General features: G+C 46.8%; 1 protein-coding gene across 9 annotated transcripts in view; it reads left to right on the plus strand.

Annotated features, from left to right (window-relative positions):
- Positions 1-12,988, plus strand: part of TSNARE1 (t-SNARE domain containing 1) — a 325,772-nt gene that overhangs the window by 185,132 nt on the left and 127,652 nt on the right. For all 9 annotated transcript variants that reach the window (XM_077351364.1, XM_077351363.1, XM_077351372.1 and 6 more), the window contains one exon: positions 6,213-6,377. In XM_077351364.1, the coding sequence (XP_077207479.1) occupies positions 6,213-6,377 (165 nt within the window). The remainder of the gene's footprint in view (positions 1-6,212; positions 6,378-12,988) is intronic.

Below are 12,988 nucleotides of genomic sequence, written 5' to 3' on the forward strand. Positions count from 1 at the left end.
ATATTTCCAGAGCTAAGCAAGGCTGACCCTAGCTAATGGGAGACCGCCAAGGTTTGGATAATAGGTCCTCCAAGGACCACTAGGGGTCATGATACAGAGGCAGGCAATGGCAAAACACCTCTGAACGTCCCTGGCCTGGCTGCTGGGTCATCCTTTGAACTCCTGGCTACTCCACACATATGCCATACGTTGAAGAAATCAATAAATGCCACTGTATAAAAAAGAGAGCCTTGGGAGATTGCTGGGAGCAGTCCCTGTCCTCCTCCTGTGATCAGCAAGATCAAACGATGCCGGGGCTGAAGTCTTCCGCATGAGTAGTGGGCTGCTGGCTTCCGTCTCACCGCTCAAGAAAGCCAGTTCCCATTTGACGCTTCTCTCAGTGTGGAAGAGAATGCAAAAGGATAATCGCATTCTGTAAAATTGCATCTGTAAAAACTGGCAGAATCCCAGGGTGCGTTTTTTCCCCTCTCCCGCGGCAGCTTTGGGCCCGGTCTACCTGTAATTGCTTTGGGCTTTTGTTCAACATGTCGCAGCCTTGAGTCTCTTGGTGTCTGCAGAACGCCAGAAGCTGGAGAGGCATTACCCAGTCTAATGAAGCTCAACAGAAGTCTTTGTATCGGGGAGAGGAGGGGAAGGAGGATGCATGGCTTGGTGGTTATTCAGGTCAGTCGCGCCCTGAGTGATAGCAGAGGCCATTCCTGCATCCCGTTGGCATCAAGACTACTTGGCATCTGGACTTGGCATGCTAGCCTAGGGAAGGGAGAAAGGTCAGAGCACCTGAGCCAGAGAGTTCAGTGGTAAAGCACATGGTTGGCATGCTAAAGGCCTCAAGTTTGGTCACCAGCACCTCTAGGAGTCGGGCATAAATCACCACTAGTTTGACTCATCCCCACCACTACCAGCAACACCACCAGAAATCTCCAGAATCCAGCCTGGCTTGGAGGAAATTCACCTACCATCCCACAGCAGCAATTAGCAATTCTCTGGGCATGCAAGGAAGGGCCACAACAGACAAACCCTGGCACATCCCTTCCTCTCACCCACTCACCATCTGCCCCCAAGTTAATAAAATCAGCATTTCTGTCAGATGACTATCTAGCCTCATAGTCTAAGTCAGGGGTAGTCAAACTGCGGCCCTCCAGATGTCTATGGACTACAATTCCCAGAAGCCCCTGCCAGCAAATGCTGGCAGGGGTTTCTGGGAATTGTAGTCCATGGACATCTGGAGGGCCGCAGTTTGACCACCCCTGTTCTAAGTGTTTAACATAATGCTATTTTATGAGTAAAACCATGTTTTAGCCGTATTATTTGTGTAACTGTGAAATTGTTTTGATTTTGCTGGTTTATGACCGTAATAAAGATATGTATGTATTTATGACTATCTAGCCTCTCCTTAAAAACTTCCAAAGAAGTCCCTGCTTACATTGGTTCTATGATTTGGTACACCTGAACAGGTGCTCCACAAAAGCCCTGTCATTTTTGAGAAGGTTGTAAGAACGTTTAGACATTCCGTATAGTCTGTGTTTGTTGTGTCTGCAGCCTTAATTCAATTGCAAATTTGTACTGCCTCCCTTCTTGCCCGTGGCACAAAGATCTGGGATATAGATTCCCATGAAATCTGATTAACACAGGACAGATATGCAGATAGGCTCAGGGAAGAATCTGTTGTTTCCTCGCTTTCATAATGTACGATGAAATATCATTTGTTAACGCGGTAGAGAAATGCGGACAGAAGCCGCTGACAGATCGGACTCTTCCTTGTGCCGGAGACCAGTTGCTGTAATTGTGGTGTGTGCTTGTGAGTCTCTCTCTGTGTTTGTGGGTGTTTGTTTTAATGTACTATAAACTGTTCCCCTCTCTTGTATGATTTTCGGTGCCCAGTAGAGAATTCAAACAGAGAAAGCTGAAATAAACGGAGTTAAATTGCATGGATATTGTTAGAGCTCAAAGCCTCTCTCTGGCCTATTATGCACGGTGGCAGCCACATCAGGCCGCTGCTGCTCTGTTGCGGCGGGGTTCCACACATGTGCACGGTTGGAGGGGCACCCCGGGCGCATGCTGGCTGCCCTGATGCAGTGGCCCTCTGCATGTAATGCTGGGCCGGAAGCACTGGGAGCACTCCACAGCAGTGGCGGCAGGGGGAGGAAGGGCATGGGCCCCCCACTGCATTATGGTGGGGAGCAACACGCTGCTCTCCGACCACGGTGGGGATAGGGGTGTGCCCCTGTCAGCTCCGTGGAGCTGCGGAGCTGGCAGGAGCGAGAGGCGTCCCTGCAGGGACACTGTAGGTTGGGGGAGGAGCTGGGCCCAAAGGCCGAGCTTTCACCTGCACCCGTGGCGGACCCAGGAACGTAGAAGAATCTGTTGTTTCCTTAATCCAGGTCTTCCGAGGGCCTGGATCCCTCAAGTAGAATTATGGGGGATTTGAATATTAGCAAAAGGCTGGATGTCCTTTTTCCAGGGAGAAAACCTTTTAAAAGATGACAGCTTAACTTGGACTCAAGGAGATTCATTGGGGGAAATATTGGGGTACACACTCAAAGTACAAAAGGACAAAAGATAAAACAGAGGAAAATGGGTGTGTGTGTTAAGTGTAGAGTTGGGTGATAATTACCTGTTCCAGAGTACAAGAAAAATAGAGTCCAACAAAGATTTATTCAAGGCCTGAGCTTTCGCATGGCGACTCTTAACCACTACACCATGCTGCCCATCTAGTCCAACCCCCTACTCAGTGCAGGATCAGCCTAAAGCGTCCCTGACTCGTGTTTGCCCAGCCGTTATTTGAAGACCTCCAGTGGGGAGGAGCTTACCCCCTTCCTAGTAACTTGTAAATCACATTCCTAATTAAATATTAAAACAAAACAGCCCTTTAAATATGATAACAAGTTTTTGAGTTCTCTTTTTATTTGATTCTCTCTTTCTCTTCTGCTTTCCTCCCACACACAGATACCATATTCCAGATCCATATCTATTTGCAAATATCTATCTATCTATCTATCTATCTATCTATCTATCTATCTATCTATCTATCTATCTATCTATCTATCTATCTATCTATCTATCTATCTATCCATCTATCCATCTATCCATCTATCCATCTATCCATCTATCCATCTATCCATCTATCCATCTATCCATCTATCCATCTATCCATCTATCCATCCATCCATCCATCCATCCATCCATCCATCCATCCATCCATCCATCCGTGTATGCATAATTGTTGCCTGTATGCCACACATACACATCTTGATAAGATTGTAATACAGATCTTTTACCATCAGTAAGGGCATTTGGACTGTTTGTTAGTATAACCTCTGTGGGTTCAGTATACTGAAAACACAGCCCTTTTATTGAAGTAAACGCCAAGAATCACTGACAATACTGAACAAGGGACAAGAAGAAAACCACAAATTTATATATACTTTAGCTGGCCCATCAAGAGTCCTGATTAGCTTGTAACAAAACCCTTTGATTGGTCCATAAAATCCAAGGGGTTCTAGTCTATGATTGGTTGACTGTCAAGCCTTGATTTGTGTCCTGCATTAGGGTTCTGAGTGTCCTGCATAGTGCAGGGGGTTGGGCTAGATAACCCGGGAGGTCCCTTCCAAGTCTGTTATTCCATGATTCTATGAAGATCAGTTGTAGTCCTACCTAATCGATCTCCAGGTCCTGTCTAGAGTCAACTTTAGAGGGACATGAAAGCACTTATGGTGCCCTTAAACATCAAGATCTTTAAGGTACCACAAGACTCTTGGTGGTCATTGTTCCTTGGGGAAGGGGGCAATGTCTCAGTGCCACCATCCCTCCCCTCCGACAATTGTGAGCGTGTGGTTCTTAATTCAAACTTGGCTGGAGTGAGGCTGAAATGACCTGTTAACTTAATGACCAATTTGAATATTCATTTACTTTAATAGACCATCATATCTTCTCTGCACTGTGGCTGCAGTAGCCACACAACATGAAATTGGGGAGGTGCGGCACAAACTCCTGTTTAAAAAGCAAGGGAAATTGCACATTATTTTATTTTAATCTATTTTTTTTAACTGCCGGAATTGAAACGTGCATCATCTACATATATTATCTTTTCAAAAGTAATGAAGGTTTACATGCTCAGCAAAACAGAAGTTTCTTGGATGCCTGATTACTTGCGTATCCCTTTCTCTCTCTTCCCCCCCCCCCCCCACCTCTATGCAGCCAATAATTTCTTCTTTCTTCCCAAGAAGCCAAATGGTATCAACCGGATGGAATTACATTAGCATGCAAGTTTTAATTCATAAGGACTAATTCAATTTTCCACCATTTGCATATATAAAATGCATTTGGTTATAAATTATCTTTCACTCCCCCGTCTCCCGCCAAGGTTGATTTTCTAATCACAGGTTTTGAGCTGTTTTCCAAACATACGGATAACAATGCGTGTCATGCTTTAGAACAGGGGGATGGATCCCGCAGATGTGTTCCACCAGGGCAGGTTCTTTTGTTCAGCAGAAAGAGACTTCTACGGAGGAAAAAGGTTCTGATGAGAGCCTTGCATCTGGGGCAAGCTCCTTTCACCAGAGGGTATCACTTTCACCCATGGAATCGGTCAGCGATATCCAACTCTTGGGAAGGTATCATGGTGTAACCCGGAATGTCCACAGGGTTGTTATTTGGATGGGAGACCACTGAGGAAGTCTTTGCAGAAGAAGGCAATGGCCAAACATCTCCCCTGCTTCTCACTTTCCTTGAAAGCCCCTGGTTGGGGTCACAATAAGTTGGGTGCAGCATGATGGCACTGATGTACATGCACACTCACCTCTTGGGCTAGATGGACAGAGACACCCCAGTCCAAATCTCACATGTTCCCTTTCCTAACTAGGTAGCCATACGTAAGCCTTGGTTCTGCAACACTTCCCAGAAGATATGGGAGCTGACCCGGAGAAGTCACTGGAAGACTCATGTCATTCTAGTGTCTTCTTTTTTTGGGGTGGGGGGGGGGGTGGATGTTTGGTGACTATCATCCATGGGTGGTCCTGATTGAAACTGACGTAGTGGATATATTATATTACTGGACACTTGTAACCTGCCAAGAGCCGGTTCCGGGAGTGGCGGGTAATAATAATAATAATAATAATAATAATAATAATAATAATAATAATAATAATAATAATATGATGATGATGATGATGATGATGATGATGATATTTATAATGTAATGTTTATCCCGCCACTCCCGCTAACTGGTTTGTGGTGGCTAAAGAGATTTGTTTCTTTCCATGTTGTTTGCCTGAATTGAACCCCCCTCCCCAGAGTGATTTTTACCTTTCTGTTGGAAACGTTTTGTTTGTTTGTTAGCTCCTTTGTCTGTCCATTTGTTTGTTTGTTTGTTCATTAGTTCATAGTCTGCCTTTCTGTTTAGGAATTGAGGCAGATTACATTGAAAAGTCAGTGCAATCATCAGGGCGAGAGATTCGATAGACAATGCAATGGGATCTGACTTGTAAAAATCTGAGATCCAACCAGAGGTGAAGCCCAGCAGAAGTATTAAGTCACTGCAAGAATTCATGGCAGGACCAGCCTCCTCACAGCCAATCTCTGTGGACAACTAGACAGAGGAAATGTGACTCTGGTGCATCTCTTAACAGCCTTTGGATAACTATTGACCCTTGTATCCTACTGAGCCAACTCTCAACATTGGGATGAAGGGACACCACATGGTGGTGGTCCAAGTCCTATTGGGGGTGGAGGTTGGTTGCAGATGATAGTGCTGGGGGATCACCGCTCAGCCCCCTGGCACCTGTGGGGTGCTGCAGAGCTCTATCTTATCCCACTTACGATTTAATATCCATATGAAGCCTTTGGAAGAAGTCTTCAGTAGGGTTGGACTTTTGTGTCTCCCATCTGTGGATGGTGTCCAATTCTACCTTCCATTTTCCACCTGAGTCCAAGGATGAAGTTTATGTTCTGAGCTGCTGCTTGGAGTCCGTATTGAACTGGGTGAGGGTGAACAAGCTGTGATGTTGGCTTGAGGGGAAGACTCAGGTTCAATTCTTCATATCCATAAATGTTTAATTGCTTAATTAAAATGAGAAAGAGGCCTCCAGACTCCTCTGACCCTCAGTCACTGACTTCCCCTGGAAGAGTTCTTCCTTGGCAACCCCTCCCCTCCCTTCAGTTGGGAGTTCTGTTGGGATGACTCTGAAACCTGCCGTGTTTGTCCGGTTCCTCAGAGTCCGAAGACCCCTTTCGCTGACCTGGCCGACGATGAAAAGATCTTTAACGGAGGCGACAGCGTGTGGCAAGAGCAGAACCAGGAGCACGCCTTCCTCTCGGAAATCACGGAAGAGGATGTGGAGGCCATCCGCCAGAGGGAAGAAGCCATCCAGAAGATCGAGGTGAGTAATCGGCACCAGTGGGAGAGGAGGGGAGCCGAAAGTGCTTTTATCTCTGGAGAAAGACAAAAGAAAAGTAGGAACCATGCAGGTCGTATGGAGGATCTTCCAGACGGTAAAAACGTTGCTTTAATATTTGAAAGGATGTCACCTGGAGGAGGGAAGGGAATGGTTCCTGTTCGCAGCAGAGGACAGGACTCCCAGTAAGGGGTTAAACTACCTGTGGAATGGTACCAGCTAATTATCGGGGAGGGGGGGGACACACATTCAGAGTAGTTCAGCAGCGGAAAGGGTTGCCGAAGGAAGAGATAGGGTGTGTAATGTGGCATGGGTTGAGTCTCTAGGGTGTAGTCTACATGGGGCTTTTAACCCACTTTTAACTCAAATAAATCCCTGACCTCTACACTGAATTCAATTCCCACTTTGATTTTGGGTGCTTTAAATTTTCCCTCTGCAACATGCATGATTGATCCAGACTGACCTTACCATTCCCCCACGATATCCAGAATGATGTTTCAAAAATCGGCATCAGTAAATGTGCAGATCTCTGCTTTTTGTGAATTAACTTCCTGCCTCGTGCCTCCAACGCTGTAGCAAAGCACTCTTCCCTGATTGGCCAGGACGTCGGTTCAAAGACTTCCTGGTTCCCAGTTACAAGACTTCTCTTAAAGTGACTGCACTCCAGAAGCCCTAACTTCTCTCAGGAGAGATTTGCCTCTTGGTTCCCCCCCTCCTCTGCTGCGTCCAATCCTCCCCCCCCCCCATTCAAGAGCAGAAAGAAAGAGACTCCTGCTGTGCTTGGCTCCCCTCCCCACACTGAGCTTACCCAATCGAGTGCAGAACACTTTCTGTTTCAACTGGGGGAGATCGAGGAAGACCCGAGTTCAAATTGTTTTAAATTCAGCAGCATCCACAACAGAAAAAACAAAGTAAGTACAGAATCAACCTAGGACAGCATTTCTAATATCACATAAGAGTCTCCTGTGAGAAACTTGGCAACCTGGCTATTCAGGAGCCCTTTGTTGTGGAAATGCATTGTCACAAACATTTTTTTAAATGCTTCCCTGAATGTTTTGGCCAACTTAAATTAATCATAGAATCATAGAATCAAAGAGTTGGAAGGGGCCATCCAGACCATCTAGTCCAACCCCCTGCTCAACGCAGGATCAGCCCTAAGCATCCTAAAGCATCCAAGCATCCTAAGCATCCAAAGTGTGTATCCAACCTTTGCTTGAAGACGGCCAGTGAGGGGGAGCTCCCCACCCTCTTAGGCAGCCCATTCCACTGCTGAACTAGACTCACAGAATCCTAGAGTGGGAAGGGGCCATCCAGGCCATCTAGTCCAACCCCCTGCTAAACGCAGGATCAGCCCTAAGCATCCTAAAGCATCCAAGAAAAGTGTGCATCCAACCTTTGCTTGAAGACTGCCAGTGAGGGGGAGCTCATCACCTCCTTAGGCAGCCTATTCCACTGCTGAACTACTCTGACTGTGAACATTTTTTTCCTGATATCTAGCCTATATCGTTGTACTTGAAGTTTAAACCCATTACTGCGTGTCCTCTCCTCTGCAGCCAGCAGAAACAGCATCCTGCCCTCCTCCAAGTGACAACCTTTCAAATACTTAAAGAGGGCTATCATGTCCCCTCTTAATAGCTCGCTGAGCTTTCTCATCATCCACAAATCACTAGACTGCAGCAGGGGAAAGAGGTCCTTCATAGAGACAGTCTCCTGGACTCCCGACTAAATCATATAATCCTAGGCTGGGTTTGTCTTCATCATCTACCAGGAGGGGAAAGAGGAAAGGAAATACGCTCCAAATGGTTTTGTGATGGGCTGATTATTGATGAACTTACATCGGGAGCTGAAGAAATGCCAATAGTCTTCTCAAAATTACAGCAAATCCCCCCGAGATCCCGACAGACAGCTCCAATCTGATACTCCCTCCAGACACATTTCAAATTGACGTTCATGTGAGATGACGCTTGGCAGCATGGTGTCTGTCATTGTAAAGCAGAGTAAATAGGCACTGACTCTCGGTGGTAGTTGGTTGACCCTCGCACAGACTCATCTGGCTGGCAGTGGCTGTTGAAAGACTGCAGGAGGGAAAGCGTAAGAACCTAAGAGCCCTACTGGGCCAGAATAGTCGGCTTCCTGTCTCACACACTGGCCAACCAGGGTGTAAACTGCACGCAGCTTTTATTCCAACCCCAGATCGATTCAGTCCCTGCCCTCTGCACAGAATGCGATTTCCGTTTGGATTTGGGGCGATTTAAAATTTTCTTCTGCAGCAAGAAGGATTAATCCGGAGTGACCCTACCTTTATTGTGCGATATCTCAGACTGCTGCTAATCCTGAATATATTCAGAAAATCGCATTGTTTTGAATCTGGGCTCTCCTCCGTGGTAGAGGACCCGTGATTGGCTACAGGTGGTCATGTGACAAGCCTGCCTCAAAGGAGAAGCCCCTAAGTTCTCTCAACTTCTGTCAGCCTTGGATTTTTTTTTGTGCCTTCTTCGTCCCCCCCCCCTTCAAGAAAAGAAAGGATTTTTTCCATCCTCCTCTGACTTCTTTGATCCTCTCCCCCCTTCAAGAAAACAAAGAAAGAGTCTCCATTTGCCTCCCCCCCCCCTTCTGAGCTTCCCTAACCACGTGCAGAAGACTTTCCTGTTTCAATGGGGAGGAGGGGGGAGAGGAAGACCCGAGTTCAAAGCGATCTGAATTCAACAGGATTGACAATGGAATAAACAAAGTAAGTGCAGACTCTGCCCAGTTCCTTTCAGCAGCCTTTCTCAGCGTTTTTATCATTGAGAAACCCCTGGAACATTACCCAGGCTTCGAGAAACCCCAGAAATGGTGCTATCATGCAAAATATAGCTGTGTACGTGCCCACCTGGGGCCCCCTACATGGTCATATCACTCAATAAACATTTAACACCTATTAAAATATATTAAAATTAATTAACTCCCACCCATTTGGGAAACTTATCCAGTATCATCAAGAAAGCTCGGGTTTTCACAAAACTCTGGTTGAGAAAACCTGCTTTGCAGGGCCAGCAACAAGGAGTAGAAGCCAAGGCCTTTTCCCGATGAGAACGTCAGGAGAGCCCTGCTCGATAAGACCAATGAGAATCTATCTAGTCCAGCATCCTTTCAAAACTTTGGAGGAAGCCTTGATTTCTATGGTCTCTTGTTGGCCCCCCAGAGGCTGGACTAGATGGACAATTGGTCCAGCAGGGCTCTTCTTATGTCCTTATCAGGGGAAGATCTTAACCTCTATGCCCAGTTGTTGGTCCTCCAGAGGATCTGGTTGGCCACTGTGTGAGACCAGATGATGGACTGGTCTGATCTTGTAGTGCTCTTCTTAGTTCCTATGAAAGCCTCGGCCTCCCTGCACTGTTTTGGCCCACCAGAAAAACTGGAGATGCTGATGGGAATTATAGTCCATGGACATCTGGAGAGCCACAGTTCGGCCAACCTGGCCCAGACCAATGTGGGTATCAATGGCGGTTTGATGCCACAATAGACTTATGGTGACTCTCCTGGGCTTTGAAGGCAAGAGATGTCCAGAGGTGGTTGGCCCTTGTATACCTCCACATCATGACCCTGGTCTTCCTTGGGGGGTCTTTGTATACTGACCCAGGCCCACCCTGCCTCTCTTCCAAGACACGGCATGCTCAGGTTAGCCTGCCTGAGATATTTATTCATTTTTTGATTTTTATACCATCCCTTTCGAACAGTTCTTCTCAGGCCATCTTGAATGTCCGCGTCAAAGCGAGGTATATGTACCGGAATGAAAATTGATTATTTATTTATCACCTTGGAGGAACTACCACCCAAATCCTTGGAGGTCTCCCATCCAAATAATAGCCAGGTTGGTCCAGCTTAACTCCAGAAAGCTGATGGGATTGGGCTTTCCTGGGCGATAAAGGTCAGGGCTTGAGTGAAAATAGCAGAAATGCGTACACAACATTCTTCAGGTTTTAGATTTTGTAATGTCTGCAAGCGCCAGGTTTTCTGTTCCTTTCGGGTAACTTCCTTCTTCTGCACACAGCAATCTCTCCCTCCCTCGGTTCTCAGAATGGTACCCCCGGAGCTTCTGATCCTTACATTAGATGGCATCTCTCTCTTTGGTGTCTCAGAAAGACATCTGTGCTTAGATATGGGAAATATACAAAGTCGATTTAAACGGAACGGATTGATTGGCGAAGAGATGTGTGCTTTTTCAACCACAAAGGAAGAATGCCAAGTGATTGGGAACGTTGGTAAAACGGCTCCCCTTGAGCTCTAGATGCATAGATGTGCATTCAGGCAATTATTTTTACGAGCCAAGGGAGGAGGGGGAATGACAAAAAAAAGGGGGGGGGGAATAGCAAGCATCCACACATGGATAATATGATGTCACAACTGGCTAAGAGACAATCAAAGGCAACAACTCCCTAGATTTGCAAACAGTCACATCAAATATGTGCCATCTAAAGGTTTATGTTCCCAGATCCAAGTGTCGTAAAAAATTGGAGCTCATTTTAGGATGTATTCACTAAGTGCCTTCAGGAAAAAAAGAACCCGGGAGAAGGAAAAGAGAGAAATGAGAAAAATATATAGAAGAGATGTCAGGCCTGGGGGGGGGGGGGGGGAATTACACAAGATGAAATTATAATGCAAGTGCTTGAAGATATTAACAAATCATGATTCAACCTCTAGGAAGTTTTAAGTGAAAGATTTGTGGAGCTGGGGCTAAGCAGCAAAGCATCTGCCCGACACACAGAAGGTCCCAAGTTCAATCCCTGCCATCTCCCGTGGATTTATTAATTAACTGAATTTATTGCCCAGTGTTTATCTTCTGACTCGGGACGGGGTACATCATAATGAAAGTATACAGAATCATCATAACATACAAAAGAGTGCATGTACTTTCGATGATGTGTGAACGTTTCAAAGCCCAGGGCAGAATTCTGCTTGATTGGACCTCATTGGGGGCTATGCAACCAAAAGAGAGAGGACACTCCCCCACTCAGGGCCAGTCACTGGTCTTCTTTCCCCTTGTTCTCCTCCTCCCCCTCCTTCCTTTTGGCCACTTACCAGAGTGAAACAAGAGCCAGCCATACTCTGCGGTAAGGAGTCTAACCAGGACAGTGGCCCTGGCAGACTGATTTGAATGCCTGAGCAGTCTCCACAGATCTGCCTTGGACATGCTTGGCAGCACCATGGGTGGAGGGACAGCCCTGGCTCCCCAACTGGGCCACTCTGGTCTTCACCCGGACACGCTCCGGAGCCCTGTGGGAGGAAGGCTGGACCTGGCAGCCGTGCTTGCCAGCTGAGCCACTCCTGACTGTGAGCTGGTTTTGATTCCCCACCCATCCTCCACATGCAGCCAGCTGGGTGAACGTGAGCTAGTCACAGTCCTGATAGAGATGTTCTCACAGAGCAGTTCTGTCGGAGCTCTCTCAGCTCCACCTACCACACAGAGTTGTGGACAGAGGAAGAGAAGGCAATTGTAAGCAGCTTTGAGACTCCATTGAGTTGTGAAAAGCAGGGTATAAAAACCAAGCCTTTTTTCATTGCATGTGTGAACAGTCCTCAATTGTTGATCAGGAAACGGTACAATATCAAGATTAGGATCCTGGACTGGGTGCAGAGAGACCTGAATTCAAATCCCTGTTCCGCCATGGAGCTCACTGAGACGGTTATGGGGTGGTCATGCTTCCTTTACCTAATCTATCTCACAAGTTCACCACAGGATGGATGGAAATGAGGACGGAACCACAGGGCCATTTGGTCTCTAGGAGGAGAAGCAAGAAAAATGTGTGCTAGGTCACGGATACCCAAGATTTTAAAGCCCATTTGCATCTTTGAAGTTCTGGCACTGCAAAATGGCTGCCTCGGGAGGTGGAGCCAGTCACAAAATGGCTGCTGCATCTTCCTTCTGTCATGCTTTAAAGATCCTTGTGTTGTGGTGGCAGCTGATGCAAAAAAATTGTGTTTTTTGGGGGGAGGAATCTGCACAGGTACAAAAAATGTTTGTTGGGCAAAACCCATGCGTAGCCCCACCCACTTTGTAAAAACATTTGATAGGCACCAAGTAAGGAGTCTGTGGTCACCCTGGTGCCCTCCGGGACCACTTTCTGTACCCCTGATTTAGTCCTTCCGGGCAGCTTAGATATAAGTTTGAATTAGTCAACCAAAAGCAAAGTCAGTCAGAGCCAGTTCATTCCCTCAAAGCCATCCCTGGCCTCTTGGGCTTCATCACAGTGGGCAGGTCACTCTTAATTTGCATCTCAGCTCAACATCATCTGCCGTCTCAGCACCTTCCCGGCACAAACAAAAAGAGAAAGCTGCAGACCTCATAACCCTTCAGGCTGCCAACCCAAGTTGGTAGATTCAGGTGGGTCACCGTCTTGGTCTGAAGCAGCCAGACAAATTGAGTTCAGGGCTACCTTGAAGTCCAGCAAAGATTTATTCAAGATACTAGGGGCCAAGCCCATTGCATTCAGGAATACCACAGTCACTAGATTGGGGGCGGAGGGAGAACTCTGTGAATGGCCTCCTCCTCCCCGCAGGACCTGGAAAGGCTGCAGGCAGCGGTTAGGGAACTCACCGTTAGGGGCAGCTCTCAC

Source organism: Paroedura picta, chromosome 9 (assembly GCF_049243985.1).
Source record: "Paroedura picta isolate Pp20150507F chromosome 9, Ppicta_v3.0, whole genome shotgun sequence".
Classification (NCBI taxonomy): Eukaryota; Metazoa; Chordata; class Lepidosauria; order Squamata; family Gekkonidae; genus Paroedura; species Paroedura picta.